At 51.2% G+C, this 17820-nt stretch overlaps 4 protein-coding genes across 4 annotated transcripts; 2 read left to right on the forward strand and 2 right to left on the reverse strand.

Moving 5' to 3' along the window:
* Window positions 1-2013: 2013 nt before the first annotated feature.
* On the reverse strand, window positions 2014-2469 carry MRS44_017960 (uncharacterized protein; the record flags this gene model as incomplete). The annotated part of the gene is made up of 1 exon (XM_065615846.1): window positions 2014-2469. The coding sequence occupies one exon, from the start codon at window positions 2467-2469 to the stop codon at window positions 2014-2016; it is 456 nt and encodes a 151-aa protein (XP_065471918.1).
* Window positions 2470-4952: 2483 nt separating this feature from the next.
* On the forward strand, window positions 4953-5862 carry MRS44_017961 (uncharacterized protein; the record flags this gene model as incomplete). Its single annotated transcript, XM_065615847.1, has 3 exons — window positions 4953-5133; window positions 5437-5586; window positions 5684-5862. 3 exons carry the CDS (start codon window positions 4953-4955, stop codon window positions 5860-5862), a joined length of 510 nt encoding a protein of 169 aa, XP_065471919.1.
* Window positions 5863-7939: 2077 nt separating this feature from the next.
* On the reverse strand, window positions 7940-15239 carry MRS44_017962 (uncharacterized protein; the record flags this gene model as incomplete). Its single annotated transcript, XM_065615848.1, has 8 exons — window positions 7940-8327; window positions 8392-8780; window positions 8934-9151; window positions 9904-9957; window positions 10059-10485; window positions 10547-11619; window positions 13540-14041; window positions 14133-15239. 8 exons carry the CDS (start codon window positions 15237-15239, stop codon window positions 7940-7942), a joined length of 4158 nt encoding a protein of 1385 aa, XP_065471920.1.
* Window positions 15240-16268: 1029 nt separating this feature from the next.
* On the forward strand, window positions 16269-17285 carry MRS44_017963 (uncharacterized protein; the record flags this gene model as incomplete). Its single annotated transcript, XM_065615849.1, has 5 exons — window positions 16269-16311; window positions 16390-16644; window positions 16701-16797; window positions 16869-16997; window positions 17078-17285. 5 exons carry the CDS (start codon window positions 16269-16271, stop codon window positions 17283-17285), a joined length of 732 nt encoding a protein of 243 aa, XP_065471921.1.
* Window positions 17286-17820: the final 535 nt, after the last annotated feature.

The following is a 17820-nucleotide window of genomic DNA, read 5'->3' on the forward strand; positions in this document are numbered from 1 at the left end:
TCAGCGGCAACTGCCAAAGCCGGAAGCAGACTCGGTACGGCTGCCGCTTGTGCAATGTCGCGATTTGTAACAGCCAATATTGTTGGGACTTCTATCACCGTGTAATTTAGGTGTGGCATTAAGTACCTTTCATTTGATGCATTTTAATTGGCCCCAACCCCTCGTCGTGACCTGGTTGCAGTCTTGTGGGCACTCATGGGATGAGATTAGTTCTCCCGGGTGTAATAAAACATACATACATACATAGATGCACAACCACTCTTTCGCCAACCCCACTCGTTCGCCACGCAAAAAAAAAAAAAAAAAAAAGCACCACCAAAAATCAACAACTTTACAAAGAACTTGACCAAAATGATAGATATGCGCAAAATTTTTCGTCTTATTAATAATAATTGAATCTCTCTATTGAATCCTGGGTCTTTTGATAAGCCGCCCTGATCGCGTGGTTGGTTGATGGGGTATGGTTTCCTCTCTGACCTCAATGACCGAGGCAGCCTCCGATTCTGACTCCTGCTCGCCTGAACAGCCACATTCCACCACAACAGGCATAATTTGAGTCTCCTCTTCGGCTATGGCCTCTCCACCGGCTAGAGTCTCACCAAGAGTCATAAAACGTTTGTTAGGATTCGGCACCGCCTTCCATGCGCTGGCCAGATCTTTGCACCCAATCAACAATATTGTGCCGCTTGCCAATTAGGCCTTTCGACCTCCAGAGTTTTATCTCATCTTGGACCTCTTTGTTGGCTCAGCAGTCGTCCTCGAAGGCGTCGGCGTCCGTGCCGAAGAGTACGGATCGGGCGACAAGGTTGATAATATGCCCACAGCAACGAAGCGGCTGGTGCTGTTTGTTAAAGCCAAAGTCAACGGCTAGGTTTTTGAGAGATATGTCGTTGCTCTCGGTCGTCTGGCAATCTTTCGCTTGTATGCTAACGTTGAGAGGACATCTGTAGGTTGGGGCAGGGAGCATGCGGCTTTGAACAAGCCGTCGGCCTGCTCATTGCCAGGGATGTTGGTGTGACCAGGTATCCGGCGCACCAGTGTGGCTCCTTATGATGCGGCTAGAGCCTGAAATTTGAGGGAGACTTTCTTGAGAGGAGTCGGAGGGTGCGTCCCGCAGGCATGTGACGACTGCTAGACTGTCGAGGCAGACGGCGATGTCCTGCGTCGTTGCATCGGGGAGGCTGAGAGCGGCCTGCGAGTCCTTCAACGCTGCTGTTGCCTCAGCATCGAAGACTTCAGCTGAACCGAGACGGCCCGAGCCAGCGAGGACTGCCTAGGCCTTTTTGTGGATAGTGTAGCCATACCCAGCAGCTCTTTCGGCGGATAAGGATATGTCCGTCTACACAATCAAGGCGAGTGGAGATACTGACTCTAGCAATCGATGGAAAGCTATGGCAGGTTCCTCTTCTAATGCTCCATGCAGCGGTGTTGTTTGTTCACCGCCGCAGCGTTGTGGAATAAGTGGCTGCGCGCACGTTGTGAGGAGTTCATCAGTCTGTCGAAGTGGGGTTCCGAAACTGTTCCGCGTCGATTGGTATCAATGTTTGATTGTCTTCATGATCGAAGGGGTTGGCGGAGCCGTGCGCTTCGCAAGAGAGTGAGCTTTATCGAGGAATTTTAGGCGAGCAGCGAAGCGTATGCGGCGAGCTTCCAGTCGTTCTCCATACGGGCAGCTGGCTGCATAGATTGCATTCAAGGCCTTGTTCATCCTCTGTACGAGATGACTTGTTCTGGTCGGCACTTCTTTGGAGGGATGGTTCCATACGGGACGGGTTCCGCCTGGATTACATGCCTCCGTTCTAGACAGCAAGATCGGTTCGATACATGCTCTGACAGCTCTTTGAACAGCCTTGGGTAACGAGCCATGTTTCATGTTGGTAAGCCCTTTCAGGTGGTAGGCAACAGCCTGTGTTTTGGTTGTCCACTTTTCCGCATGGCTTCTAAACGGCAGCTTGCTGTCAAGCCAGATGATGCAGTGTATCGGCTGAACGCAAGACATCTCAGCAATGCTGACTAGTATGGCCGTCTCCGCTGCATCGTCGCCTGTTCAAAGGAGACAGCGTATGCCCGGAGTTCCATCCTCGCCTTGTTTGACAGGTGACCTGTCTCGTTGGTGGAAGGGGTACTCTGCATGGAGCCAAGGCTGCTATGAGAGTTAGCGTGTTTGAGGTTTCGGGTTGTAACAGAAGAGCTGAACTGCTCAGTGCCAGGTATCATATAATGGATGCAGGGCATTTGCTGAGGCGCAGGCGCATAGGGCCATGCGGTACTTAAGTCGTACGCCCGGAGGGCAGAGAACTTGGTGGGAGGCGGAGGGAATCCAGGGGAGCTGACTTGCGAGTTGGGCGGCAACGTTGCCCTTTCGGAGTCGACCATCTTGCAAGTCTCAGAGCAGTAGGCTGCACCGTCAGATTGCACCTGCTTGTCGCAGGCAAGGCAAAACTGGTAAGTCCAGAGATCGAAAGTCATGGTGTTTGTGTGTATGTGAGTACAAACTAAGGCAACGAAAGCGATTGGTAGACGAGAAGGAAAAGGAATACTCGAGGCCCTTTCCTATGCCGCAAGGTTGAGAGACATCTAGTTGTAGCGACGGTTGGTGTTCAGACGTGCAATCTACTAGCTTGGGGTTGCTGAAGGTCGTCGAGATTATAGCTTCGTGGCGAGCAATGGCGGGGAGGAATGTTGCAAAAGCAGGTAGATGCAAGGCACGGACGCGCCATGTCCTGAAAAGACTTGAGATGGTGTAGCAGAGGACGGAAAAGGCAATCCACTGTCCGAGGGGTGCCTTGTGATGCACACCAGACCTTCCATCATAGGCAGGCTACCAGAGCCTTTGGAGAACCAAATGACGTCACTGTCCTCCAACACCCTGCTCGCCCACCAATTTCTAAGTGCAGGTCGTGTGACGTCTTATTATCACCATGGCCGCTGTACATGGCTTCTTTTTGCCAATGACAGGTCAGGCACGTGGCAGCACTCTGTGTCTCATCGTGGGAAAGTTTTGGTGATAGAGTTGAGGTCCGTCCAGGAGAGTCTAGCCCTAATCTCCTGAGTGCGTGAAGCCCTCCAAGGCGTACCCCGCCCCAGTGTTATGCCTTTAACAGCTGGCGCCCTTTATAGGGGACCTCAGGGAGCGTGACTGTTAGTGACTGTTAAGGTCTTATCATACGTCTACTTAAGCCTTGGCCGAAAGATAGGCGAGAGTGAGGTATCGCTTTTAACGAGAACTCTGATTGGCCTGATACCCTTGTCGTGACCACATTGGAGGGCTTCACGCACTCAGGAGATAGTAGAAGCCACCCACAGTCGCTCCCATATCGGCATTATCACTGCTCCAGACGGTGGTTACCGTCTCGACCATTCTTTGGTCCTTGCCCTCTAAAGGAAAAGTACAAACTGCAAACGTCTGCCTGTAGACATCTCTGGGGGGTTCTGTGGTTGGGTCATGGATACAGTGGCTCGAAGGGGGTTGCCGAAGGTCTGATACAGGATTGATTCAGGACTTCCACGCTGCATTTCCATTTCCAAATATCTGCGCCGTCGACCGTCATCGTTCTTTGCTACCCGCGGCGGCCCCTGTCTATGGGTCAACACCCATTGGTTCAATCCCATGTTCCAATCAAACGAGGGCACCTCACGGCAATGATCAGGGTGGTCATCAATTCAATTCAATCACACGTCTGGTGGACAAAAGATCAACAAGTGAACCGTGCGAGCGTGCAAGTGCCATAGAATTGAGCGTGCCACCCATGCTTCAACTCAATCGATGTCCTAGATTGAATTGATGACCACCCTGGCAACGATAATGAGCTGTCAACTGTTGTCTCCATATCCAGTCCAGCCACAACCCAAGGAAGCATCCCCCTTCCTGCAACGGAACTTTGCAGGAAGGCCCATGCGTGGCGGAACTCGGGCATGGTGGTGAGTATTGCCACTAGTGTTGGCTGCTGCCTGTTGGCAGGGCGCATGCCGCATTCCTGTGCCTCAAAACAGGGCGTCATCGGCAGGGATTGTGCTGGCGGGCTAAACCCGATCAGTGTCGCCGCTCTGCCTTTCTGAGAGTATTCCACAAGCTGGGAGATGACAGCTCACAAACATTCCAGGCACTGTCACTCCGCCATGTCTCGCGAACCAGTCAATAGCTTGCTGCCCTCGCAAATGGCCCTTGCCTGGACAGATCCTTCGCAACGCATTAGTTGTCGAAGGATCCTTCAGGCCGCTAGACAGGCTTTCTATCCATACGCGTATGGATTAAGTTAATCCATATGGAACGCTCCATATGGATTATTCGTATTCCATATGAGATGGCTGTATTCCATACGTATGGAAATACAGCGGAAGAATGTTAATCCCGGCGGGCACCATCCTGGGCGACGCAGTCAGGCAACAAGTTCATGTTCATGATTTCCGCCAGGAACAAAAGTTGTTGTGCCGCTAGTGGCCGGTCCCCGCTGACTTGGTGGCTCGGCGAGCAGTATGGTTTCATGAACAACACCGTCTCTCCAAAATGACCATTGATATCAACATGCCATGTCCACCTAGCCAGAGCGTGTCTTTTGACTCTTTTCTGGAGCACGGCGAAACGTATCCAGGATCGATGTAGCTGCTAGGAAGTCGTACAATAAGTCGGACAAAACCAGGCATCAGGGATTCCAGCCGCGCTGACAGATAAGCGAGACAATGCGCGCTTTTCCTAATACGGAAATGGCAAAGTATAGATGACGTCATTTCTTGTATTCCATACGTATGGAATAAGCTTCCATACGAGGAGGAATCCGTAATCCATACAAGAATCGTTCCATATGGAATATGGAATATGGATAGAAAGCCTGCCGCTAGAATATCATTAACTGCGATATTAAGACGCTGGCTCTGCTGGCATATTCTGGGAATACCTGCGCGCTAGTACAAGCAATCCACTCCGCGGTCCAGGGGTGCCGCGGCTGTCTGCCATGGCGTCGCTAACCGCGCCTAACATGGTTCCCGAAATTGGCGGCGAGGCAATCAGAATCGGTTCTAACCCCCCTTCCCTCCCGAACGCATCCCAGCGAGCTGGTCCATTCTGGGATGGGAGTTGCCAACGAGCTCGGTCAAGAGTTCGCTCCACTGAAGAGTCTCCATTTCTAAGGCCTGGTGCGTCGCCTTTTGACGGAACCGCCAGGAAATTCATGACGGAACGCGCTCGCCTTGGAGTTCACACGAGACTACCTCCCCTTTGGCAAATCGCCAAATCCCTCTCCCACCAAGCCAACTTAACGCCTTCCTCCGCCACCAGCCTCCATCCACCTCAGCTCCTTGGAACGGAGAATGTGCCGCAGCTGATTGATCTCATCATAAGCCAAGAACCCTTGAGCAGCACCAGATGGGCAGAGCCTAAGAGAGCTCTAAGCATAGGCCCGTCCTTCTGGTCAGAGCCTTAGACATGAACCCTATTAGCTCGGTGGACCACGTCAGTTGTTGCGAGGCGCGATCGAGCCAGTGGCCCTGAGCCTTCTGGCAATGCTGCGGCGCTCAGTGAGACGAAGAACAGCCCACTGACGATTCCGTCGATCGCAAAGGAAACTCCACGAGGAACAGGAATTGAAGGTATGATGAATAGGGTTCCCTCTGAAGTTTGTTGAGGTTGTGGACGGCGCACTTATCTCCTTGCTTGTGGGGACATAAGTTGCGCCACAACTGACAGCCAAGTACCACCAAAGAGCAGTCAGAGAACTCAAGATCGAGCAACAGGACGCCGCCACACGATTTCGCTGCTTCTGGGCGGGCTCCGGTCGCGGTGGTTTGGCCTGCACTGTCGTCTCGGAATTTACCGACTCCGCGTGTCTCGATTCGTTTGGCGACTCCGAGGAACGAGCGGCCTGAAGTCCAAATCCAGTTGATGTGTCGATGAGTCCCGGAGGTTCTTGACACATTGCCTGTAACGACACAACTGTCCACACAATGCACCAACTTCCGCACCGTCTCCCCAGGGGCAGTGGCGCATTGTATGCGGTCTGTGCTTCGGGACACAAACTGTGCCCAATGAGGGTTCCTGAAGTTCTGCATTCGGCAGTTACAGAACAATCCTCACCAGTCCCACTCAGCCTTCGGCCGTGTGACACAGTGCCAAGTAGCAGGACTTTGTTTCATTGGTTAAATGAAGTTCCTCGCATTAGCTCAATCCTTGGCGAGCATGCTTTGTAATTGCTCACCAGAGCCACGAAGCAGCCGGTGACGTCTTTAAACACGGGCAGATCACTGGTGCCTGTGTTGATCCTTGTTACCAGGATCCTGCCATGGACGTAAGCTGATTGGGCGATTTTGGGTCAGATAGTGAGAGTGGAACGTGAACCAACCCCTGACGTCCTTCCCATGAGAGCCAACTTTTGGGACCCCTGCATTTTGGGGTAGCATTTCTAAGGGGTATGGACTGTGGCGTCCAATCATGGTGGAGTTATGCCATGGTCTGGATTCATCACCCTGATGCCGAAAATGACCTGTCAACATGAACATTCACATGCTGCAACTGTAATCTTTGGGGCAAAGTCGGGGGATTCCGACACTCTCACTGTCGACCGCAAACGGATAGAACTCTGTCACAAATCAGCAAAAGCGTCGGCCGCCTTCACCTTCTCAGACCACCTCCAGGAAACATTTCATTGATCACCGTTCGCCGACAAATGGCCGCAACTAACCCCTCACTACCAAAACAAGACTAAGACCAAAACATCGTTAGCAGCATGCCATCTATCAGATCAGCCAGGCGCATTGCACTTGCAGCAGACTTGTTCACGCCCAACATGCCACATGGCTTATTCCTACCGTCTCAGGGCTGAGAAGTCGGCGAACTCTATATCACAGCCAGACGGACAGCCTTGCTCATGCAACTTCAAGCTTAAGAGTTGAGAGTAACACATGTCACATCGTATCACTAAGGCCGCTCTGACACACGGGCTGTGTGACCTACGGGATCAGACGTAAATGAAACAGATCACGCGGCACACCCCGTCAAAGCGGATGAATACGACCCTATCCAAGGAAGGATGAAACAGACCAACTTCAGTCATTCATTTAGTTAGAAATCAAAAGCTTCAACGCACAGTCAGAGTCCCTCGTCAGATGTGACAACACATTTTGTGATTTGCAGTCCGTCACGTTCCGGTACAGAACTACGGGATGGGGAGCGGGCTTGCAGGAGCCACGGGTGTCGGGTGTGCAAGCCAGCGGATGAGATGGCGATGCGCTCCGTGAGACGGGTCATGCCGGCAGCTTCCAAAAGATTGCGAATCAAATCTGCAATGGGGATGTGCACTGGCGAGCATGCAACTCGTCACTGGCCATTATCTCGAAATAGAGACTGCATATCTAATTTTGCAGGCCCCAGAATCTGGCAGATCCCCTCGTCCTGGTTCTGCCAGCGACAGTTCTGGACGAAGCCGACCAGAAGCCCATTGAGGCGGCACGTCAGCAGCATGATCAAGCTGGGCGCATACTAGGTTGAGCAGCCTGAGTAAGGGTTCAGTGGACCGATGACTGCGGCTGAGGGCAGTACATAGGATATATATTGCAGGTTGACTACTACCACCAGTGATGCGACATGTAGGGGTAAGAATGAAGAGTGCCGGGCAGCAGCGGAGGAATGCTAAGGCGAAACCTAGCGTCTAGATACTAAGCGTGGCTGACGGTTGGCGCGACCGAAGGAAAAGCGTTGTGGAACATGCGGCAAGACCGGTCATAACGCAAGAACATGTCAGATAGTTGTTGCGATGTGTAGTAAAGAGTACAGCGATGACTTTTAATTGACCAGTCGCTTTGTTGTGTTTTTATTTGATATTATATGTTGAGGGTAGTAATTTTTGTCCGACTTGTCCGTCCGACTCACTTATCAAGTACGTTACTCTTTCTTTCTCGTTGCATAGATATGAGACGGGCAACTGAATTTATTAAACATAAGGCCTTCTTATAAAGCCTCCTTAGATGAGGTATCGCTGCTGCGATCATCATCGCCATCATTGACCACAATTGTAGTCTCGACCGTCTTCGTGATGCCATGTGGGCCGGGATATGTGGCTAGATGTATCTCTGAGCCAGAGCTACCTTGACGAGGTCGTTCGTCTTTTCCTAACTTACTCAAAATCGTGTTACCCGGCTTTGGCATGGCGTGGCTACCGCTAACGACAACACGGGAAGTGATATAGTTGGTTGGGTTAGATTTGTGACTGCTACTTCCGTGGTAGCCATCTCCTTGCCCAGCCGCACCACTTCTCACAACTTTGGAGATCAAATTGGCCATGAGGAGCTCGATGTACAGCTTGACTATGTATGCGAGAGGGGCGAATTGGACGTATCTGCGTGAGGAGTCAGTTGGCTGTTGACGGCAAGATGGAAGGGTCACAGTAGTCAGAAACTCACAAGTAGGGGTCTGGCAAGCTCAAGAAGCCAAGGAGCAGAATATCCATGGATGTTGAGACAACTATCATACCAGCATTGAAGTTGAAGAGCCTCCAATACTTGCTCAACCCATCGGCAATCAGGCGGAAGCGCACCAAATACAAAAAGTATAAGTTGAGCGCTAGATCAACGACAAGGAAGAAAGACTTCTCCGCCTTTTCGAACACAAGGTTAAGATGGACCTGGAAAGGTGTAGCTCCATCTAGGTGCGCGACTACCCATATGTAGGCAACGGCGACATTGATGCAACCGATAGCAAGCACGAGGCCCCATTTCAACTTCCTGGCTCTGCGCTTGTTGGTCATGATCAAAGCGACGCGGTTGGTAATGATTTGGGGCAAGAGTTGCGTCTGGATTGCCCATAGTGCCACCGCATGATTGTTAGCTAAAGAGTTTCTCTCACGATTCCCATACTATTGATCATTACCCGTGAATAAGTAAAACCCGACACTGGAGATGTCAGTTAGCATTGACGCTTAGTGCGACCACCGAAGGACTAGTACTCGCCTTCCGGGAATGATTTCATTCAGGTACAAGAATGTGACGAGGGCGAATACGAAATTCACCCAAGCCTCAGCCCAGATCATGTATAGGTAGCCATGATGAAGGCTCCGCGTACGTCTCCATATGCCGCGAGTCTGTTGCACGGCCTTTGCAAAAGTAAACACAAGAACGCCCAAAAAGAGCCCAAAGTATATGGAAGCGAGATCCATGAAAAGACCTGGTGTGATCAGAGCGACAAAGCAACGAAATAGGCTGGGCACAAAAGCAAGAATTAAGACGGGAAAGAGGTCGTATAAGGTAGGATTGCCTCGCTCACCTTATATAACAACCCCTTCCTCTTTTGGTCGCAGGAGAGTCATGGGAGTCCGGGACTTGGTGATTTGAACCCGATCAACAAATCGATCTTCATTGGTGGGCACACGCGTACAGTTTCCTGGGCACGTAGCGAAACACATGTCAAAAGTCTTGTGCTTGAAGAAAGCCACGGCTAATTTTGTAATTGGGATAAACACCGCTAGAGGAGACGGCGCCAACTCTCACGATCCTCGGTGCAGGATCGGCCCACGGACCAGACCGTTGGCTTCCCGGTGGGGATCTGGATGTTGGAGATCACAAGTGTGAGGCGACCAAGTCGGTGGCAAGGTGTGGAAGAAGGAGGAACATTCTACAAGAAATCGTGCCTGTACATAAATAGTGGTTCCCCTACTTCACTTTGAGAGATGAATCAAGCAATTAGCATCTTCTCATTTCAACACTGGACTATCCCTTCAATTGTCGAAAACTTCCGTAGAGGTCACTACAGGGGTGTCTAGCCAATTAAAATCCAAACATGAAAGGTACATTACTTCCCACCTAAATTAGCCTATGATAGAAGTCCCAACAATAATCTGAGTTACAAAGCGCGACATCGCATTGCTTACATCCTTTCGTTGATTGTCGGCGCTGCTGCCCCCTTCTGTTATTACTGACCGGCGCCAACGGCCGCCTCGAGCTCCTCGACCTCGGCTGCCCAAGGCGATGACCCTGACAGGCTACGCAGTCCGATTTTTTCCCTCTTGCGATAAATTCATGCTGTGCATTAGGCGTAAATTCGTCTCCGGTCCGAAACTTTCTCCTTGACTGACTGGTCGAATGGAACGCCTTGAAGAGCTCGTTATAAATGTATCGGCGCCACTCTTTCTGACTTGTATATCGCTTCCAACTTGGCTGCCCATGGAGTTGAAGAAGGTAACTATTCACAAGGGCCACGTCAAGAAGGAAGGTCCAAGTGAGAGCCTGCCAAGCGCCTCTGCGGATCGAGTGATCATAACCTTGATATGCCCTCATTTGGTCTCCTCGATCCACATGATTCATTTCATCATTATAGGAAGCAGCCACCGTAGGGATAGATATCAGCTTGACTGGCTCACCGCCAAAGAAATGCTGTATCGGCCGCGCTGTAGCCTTTTTCGTTGATGGTTTCTTCCTCCAACGGTCGGTCCTCTCATCGCCCTTGAACACAGTTGATAAGAATAATACGAGGGCATTATCTTTCCAGGCGATTTGATTCACCTGTTAGATAAGTAGATAAGTTAGTAAGGGAAATATAGCTAGAAGAGTCGAAGCTTCCTACCTGGTTATCAGGGGTAGGTACAACCTTGATCTCATTAAATTGGAAGCCTGATTTACCAGTCTGATCCCTTAACTTAGAGTTTGCGAGCTCTTTGTAAATGCCGCAGTTAGGGCGAGCTGTGCCTGTAGCCCCGTGACCGTGCTGACGAAGGGAGCGGAAGAGATCCGGTGACGCGAAGAGGTTGTCCACAAAGACGTGATAGATAGCTTTTGGTAGCAAATTTAGCAGGGCAATAACCACGCTCTGGGTCGAATTAAGGGCGATAGCCTGTCCTCCGTTTGTCGTAGCGACCTCAATGACTTCTTCGATCTTATCAGCCTCATTATCCTTCCTCTTTAAGCCGCCTCTCCCTCTGCCTCTGGCCCTGCCCCTGCCTCTCCCTCGTGTTGGTAACTTCTTCTTAGGACGTTCGACGCCGATAGGGCCATATTTCGCGCCGGGTTGGTGCCAAATCCAACGCAAGAAGATACCAAGTTGGGCCACAACCCATACCTTGAACCCTGTGTCAGTAGGCTTGCCCGGTATATATGTGACCTCTGAGTTCCTCCCTGTATAACGGATCATGCCCTCATCTACAGCTAGATGAGAGCCCGGCTCACAGAGCTGCGTTGTAGCTTGCTGTATATGCTCAGACCACGGTTGCGCGCATTGGAAGACCTCAGGGAAGCATTCGTCATCTTCGAATTTAGTATGGTTAAAAGGGCGAAGGTGGCGGTGAAGGAGTTGAAACCGGTTATAAGTCATGAACTTAATGATAGAGTGCTCAGGGCGCTGATCCTGTAGCTCGGGGGTCTTCCAATGGTCCTCAATCGCGATTTCCTTATGTATTCCCAGGTAAATCAGGATTGCAAGCCAGATATATACTTCTGCCGCGGTAGTTGGCTTCCACTCTCGCAGTCGTGAGCCGTCTTTTAGTTCATGGTTAGCGCTATCAATAACGCCTCTCTCTAACAGGCTATCGACCCATTTGTTGGTGTACTGAGCCCAGCTTTCAACTAGGGATAGAGGCACAAAGTATTGGAATAGCTGTAGCGGCCCCTGGGGCAGCTCTTTGACCTTGAGATCGCGCCTTTCTACAGCGAAAGGTTGAAAATTGAAGCCTCGGGTGTCAGAAGGGGGAAAACGGGGCGCCGGGTGCTGTCGCACTCATGCTCGCGGCGGCTGTTAGCTTCATTGATAAAGCTACGGTCGTCATAGGCATTTATTGCCTCTGCAGGGATTGATTGAGGGCTCATTGACGGCTGCAGAATGATTCATATGATGATTTTAGTGAGAATCATTGATGATGTGTCTTAGGTTCCCCTCATGTACTGGTCATGTGACAGGGGTGGTGTGGGGCGAGGTACATGACGGAGGCTTTCGACAATTGAAGGGATAATTGTCACGGCCCATGCCGCGATCGAATGCGTGTCGCCACACGGCACGGATCAACGTATTCCGCTCACTCGGTGCGAGTGAGCGGGACCCATTTTCTCACTCCGGACAAGTGAGAATGTAACACTATCTCACGATGGGCATCGTGAGATGCTCCCCAGACCCTGCCTATAAAAAACCACACAACATCCCTTAGACAGACACTCTCGCTACCTCAGCTTTCAATACAATTTGATTACTCAAGAATACTTCTTGATATTATCAGACGTGATTCGCCACCCTACGCTCAGTACGACGCCCCGTCACAACTGCCAACATAAACCAATTGGGTTACGGTTTACTACGTTGGGAACCTTGACCGTCACAATAATAGATCGTGATCTGCGGCAGGCACTTGATTTGGCAGGGTGACGAGTCACTCGCACTGAACCACAAGTGGCAGGTCAGGATTCAATACAAGTAATCGGTGGCATAATGTCGAATCGATGCTCCGTATTGCAGAGATAGCCCTTTTTAATGTCGTCAGTCTAAAATGGGCCATAGTTAGCGCTAAACTGCCTGTGATTTTCACGAGTCAATTAACTATCCCATGAGTGCCCACAAGACTGCAAACCGTATCTTGCCCCAGTGTTATGTCATTAGCCATCAGCTGCTTCTCCTGGTCGCATGACTGCTAAGGCCTTAACATCGCGATACTTCGTTCTCAGGCGGATAATAGAGAGTAACGAAGTATCGTCGCCACTGGGAGTTTTGATTGGCCTCAACCCCCCGTCGTGACCTGGTTGCAGTCTTGTGGGCACTCATGGGATATTATTGAAAGATGGAAATCGAGTTGTAAAAGCGGCATCGAAAAAGCTGGCTTAATCGGGCTAGTTAGTGGGTCGGCATGGCAAGAGTCCATCTCCTTGACTGCGCGGGGGCTACCATTGGGTATTTTGCAAGGACCTAAGCCAATTACGGTTAGTCGCTCCTTTGGCTTACTGAAAATGCGATAAGGCATTAACCCGATGCCACGAGTTTCAATGGTGACTTAGATAGTGCTCTAGCAGTGGAGACCAGTACCTAATGGTAGCCCCCGCGCAGTCAAGGAGATACTTATTGCCCCCCACTGTACGTAGTATCTCTTTGCTTGCGCGAAGGCATCCAACGCGTACTCGCCCCACTGCTAACGCACTATCTAAGTGTCTCAGAAGTTTAGTAGAGGGCTGTTATTATCATATTGCAACCTAAGTGAGCTAAGTGAGCCGCTAGCCGTAATTGGCTTAGATCCTTGCAAAGTACGTGTTGGATGCCTTCGCGCAAGCAAAGAGATTGTCCCGTTGGTATCTCTTAGACTGCGCGAAGGCATCCAACGCGTACCCCGCAGGGATCTGGTCCAATGAAAATGCAGCTGATGAAGGGTACTTCTTTTCCTACCTAATTTCTATGGTGATACTTGTCAAAGCAAATTGATGAGTTACATAACGCAACATTGCACAACTCACAGCCGTACCTTGATTTGGGCACCATTTTCTTGCCCCTATTCCCACTCGTCTCCACCAAGGCTCGGTCTCTTCCTTGTGATCTCGCATCGCCACAGCGATGGCCCTGACAGGCATGACAATAACTATATTTCGTACGGCCTCTATAGACGAGCTTGTGGCCCGGATGATTAAGGTTATCGCAGCCGGATCGATATCTCTTTCTTCCTTCACACTTCGGAGCGTAGGTTGCGATGAGGTCGTCAACAAGCCGGGATCTCCACGCCTCTTGCGACTCGTATTTCTTCCACATAGGGTCTCCGTGAAGCTGCGCGAGATAACTATTAATAAGAGCAACACCCAGGAGGAAGGTCCAAGCTAGGGCTTGCCAAGGGCCACGACGAATGCGGTGATCATAAGCTAAGGATGCCCTCAGTTGGTCTCCTCGGTCCACATGATTCATCTCGTCGTTGTACGTAGCAGCAACCAAAGGAATCCTGAATTCCTTCACGCCTTCGTCACCGAAAAAACGCTGTATTGGGCGTGCACGAGCTTCTTGTGTGTTTGGCCTCTTCCTTTTGCGTAGGATACGCTCGTCTCCGTCGAACACAGAGATCAGGAAGAGCACGAGGGCGTTATCCTTCCATGCGATTTGGTTGACCTTCCAAGCCAAGAGACAAATTAGTATGTAAATCACACGTAAAGGTGTCTGAATTCCTTGCCTTGTGATCAACTGTTGGGGCCTTCCGTACCTCGCCAAAGGCAAGAAGGTTACGGCCGGCAGTGTCATCGACTTTGAGCTGCACGAAGGGCCTATAGATGCCACAGTTGCGGCGGGCTGTGCCTGTGGCCCCGTGGCCTAGTCTTCGAAGCTGCGTAAAGAGGCCTGCCGATGAGAAGAGGTTATCGATGAAGACGTGATGTCTGGCCTTTGGAAGCTTATTAACTAGGGCCACAACCACTGCTTGCGTCGGGTTGAGAGGTGCGTAAAGATCCCTTCTTCTTTGGCCTCGTACCTGGCTCGCAAGATGACTCTTCTTCGTCGGCATCTTCTTTGGAAGAGCAACTGGCCCGTATCTCTTCTTTGGCTGGTGCCAAATCCACCGCAAGAAGAAGCCGTATTGGGCCACAACCCATATCTTGAGGCCGAGAGGCGTGGGCTTATTCGGAATCTTCGTTGTCTCGTATGACCTCCCTGTATAGCGGGTCATACACTCATCCACAGCGATATTCGTGCCCGGGCTCCATATCTCGATAGACACGCGTTGTATATGCTCAGACCACTCATCAACGGCTCTGAATACCCTCGGAAGGGCTATATCGGCGATATTGAAAGGGTTGAAGACTCGAAGGTGGCGTTGAAGAAGTTGAAATCGATCATATGTCATATATTTGCGTATGCTATGATCAGGGGCCTGATGCTCTAGCGAAGAAGTCTCCCAATGGGCGTGGATCGTAGGTTCCTTATGAATTCCTATGTAAATCAGGATAGCGAGCCATACGAATACCTCTTCGGCGGAGGTTGGGTGCCAGCTGCGGAGCCGGGCGGCCGGGCGCAAATCCCGCTCTTGGATGAGGCTGTCAACCCAGCTATTGGTGTATTGAACCCATATTTCAACTAACGAATAAGGTATAAAGAGCTGGAAAAGCTCTAGGGGCGTCTGGGGCAGCTCGTTGACCTTCGGGCCTTGTGAAGGCATCTGCATTGGAAGGAAATAAGCCCCGCACCTTGTGGCCGGGTTGAAGACCGGGCGGCACGTGTTATCGTTAGGTTGCTCGCGGCGGCTATTTTCCTCTGTAATATAGCTACTTGGATCAGAGGCGTTAAGTGCCTCGCCGGGAATTGATTGAGAAGTCATGAGTATCTTTAAAATGAATTCTATGGTGTTTTGGCAGTAATTGATTTCAAAGGCACTTTTCGTACCCCTCTTGTATCCACGTGATTACCTAGAAAGAGTGGGGCGGGTACGCGTTGGATGCCTTCGCGCAGTCTAAGAGATGGATCCAGGCCCAGGGCCAGAAGCAGGGGCACTGGGTGAGGAGGGGAAGCTGAGCCGAGTGGCGCCAGACACGGTGGTACTGTAGTATCTCGAAAAATTCGGGCACTCTAGCGTCGCCACAAAACTCCGTATCAGCCAATTAACCAATGGTAACTCGACGGTTTGGAGGTTAAAAAGTGGAAAAGTGGAGGAGCTAGAGCGTCCGAATTTCTCGAGATCCCACGGTAGTTGGCCAGCGTGAGGCATCGTTGGCCATGGAGGCAGCCTCGAGTGAGTCTTCAGGAGACTGCAATCAAATTAGGCCACACGGGCAGGGAATTTCCCTGGCGGGTGCTGTCGCTCAAAATGTATGGTGGCGTGATTCTGATGCTCAATTTCAACGAAGATCCCGAATTTCGGGAAGATTCTCAGTTATCTCCTAGCTGCCAATCAGGGGCGCAATCTTTGTGTGATGCATGCCAGCCATTTCTACCAGATCCTTGGGACCACTTTGTTTTCTTTTCAGAACAAGAATTGGCGTTCAGTTGGTTTTTGGGGTAGCGCGAACCGAGGCGTTGGGCGGTGCCAGCCGCTCGGGCGAACCAACAACCCACAAGAGCTTTGCCGCTCCGGGATCTGAGACCGGGGTTCACTGACGCCATTCGCTCGCCCTCGGCCGCGCTAATCCTGGTGGCAGAGAGCCCAATCCCTCCTGAAATTCAAGGCGAGAATGCCGCACAGCGTGCATCTGCATGACACCGTGAGACATGGTCGATCAGTATGCGACCACTGAAGATTGCCCCACACGACCCTGCATCTACATGTGTAGTAGTCCAAATACTCTCAATCACGCAACAACACACATCTTCTGCGACCAATTCTGCGCCCTCACTAGAATCATCCATCAAGATGGTGGGCTCATCTTCGGCCGGGGCTGCTAAGACTACTAAGCGTAAGGGAACGCTCATTGTTTGTTATTGTTTGGATGTAATTACCCTCATCGTGCGACTAATACGGATATGCTACACAGGCACTCGAGGTGTGCGGACCTTGACTCCTTCACAACTTGCTCGAAAGCGAGCAAACGACCGAGAGGCCCAGCGGGCGATTCGAGCCCGGACTAAGGAGCACATTGAATGGTTGGAGCGAGAGCTCAAGAGCGAGCAAAGCCGGGATCAGACTGTTCAAGAGCTGCTTCGACGAAACAAGGCACTCGAGGATGAGTTGAACCGGTTAAAGGAGAATATGGCCATCTCAATGGCTTCTTCTCCGTACTCAACACCAAGTATTACCGGACGAGTTCATTTGTGAGGTGACTGATATGTTGACACTTCTCAACAGTCTCCGACAACCTGAGCCCTGGTAGTGGAGCCATTCCCAGGACGTCGCCCTTCGCCTCTGGCAACTACAACACTCCGCCGACTACAGTCAACAATACGTTCCTCTCCCCACCAAATGTGAACCTTGGGCAAGTACCGTCCCTTGCCCCGTCCACTCCAACGTTTCCAGCCATTCGTCATCCGCCAGTGCGGACTACAATGCTGGGTACATCCACACCAGCGTGTCAACTTCCATGGTGTCCTCCAACAACAGCAACACCAACGTCAACGCCCTGTCCCACAAGGACATCAAATTGGGGTATGAGGAGGTGAAGAGTCACCGTATGGAACCCCATGGTCTAATAAGGCATGAGGAGGCTAATCATAGCCCTTATTCAGGCAACCCTCCCATGCCGCCATCGCATCCGTCCTATACGCAGCAACAGCCATGGAATGTATACCCGGAGAACTATCCTCCGGCCCAGTCCTCGGTTCACTTAGGGTTCTTCCAGGCGGCGAATTCTGGCAGATCTCCGTCATGGCCATTGCACCCGCGTGTGGCGCCGAATTGTTGAGAGCTGCCGCCGCCTCTCACGGGTCGATTTGATCATCAGATGCTGGGGCTTGTCGAGGACTAATGACTGGTCATTGTTCAAGGAAGATAGCCACCAGGAGATGCAAACGCAATCCAGTCACTGAGCCAGCCGGTAGCTTCGTACCGCGCCCACGGGACGAAGCTGTGAAACGCCATCAGAACCCCCTCTGTAGTAGCCTGAAGAGAAGGCAGCCAAAGACCAGTCGGCCTTCCAAGACGGACAGGAGGCAGCACCTACTTACAGCAATGCCAAGATCAGGTCGCTCATTCAATAGTGTCACATGGATAGGGGTTATCCGAGCCGGATAGAGACTATCCGAAGGATCAAACACATAGAAGTCCCAGCTCTGGCAGCAGACTTTAACTATAAAAGACTAACCTTTAGACCCTCATTAGATAGAGAAATCAAGAGTCATTCGTTGCCCGATTCACCGAGGGACTTTCTGCCCGGTCGTCAGCTAGTCATGCACCCGTACCGAGCGACAAATTTGCGTGGTTCTACTTGGAAGGGCTCGAAGGTCGTGCCTCGGTCCTCTTCGGCCGGAAA

This window comes from Fusarium solani, assembly GCF_023522795.1.
Source record: "Fusarium solani strain SB1 chromosome Unknown bctg00000014, whole genome shotgun sequence".
Classification (NCBI taxonomy): domain Eukaryota; kingdom Fungi; phylum Ascomycota; class Sordariomycetes; order Hypocreales; family Nectriaceae; genus Fusarium; species Fusarium solani.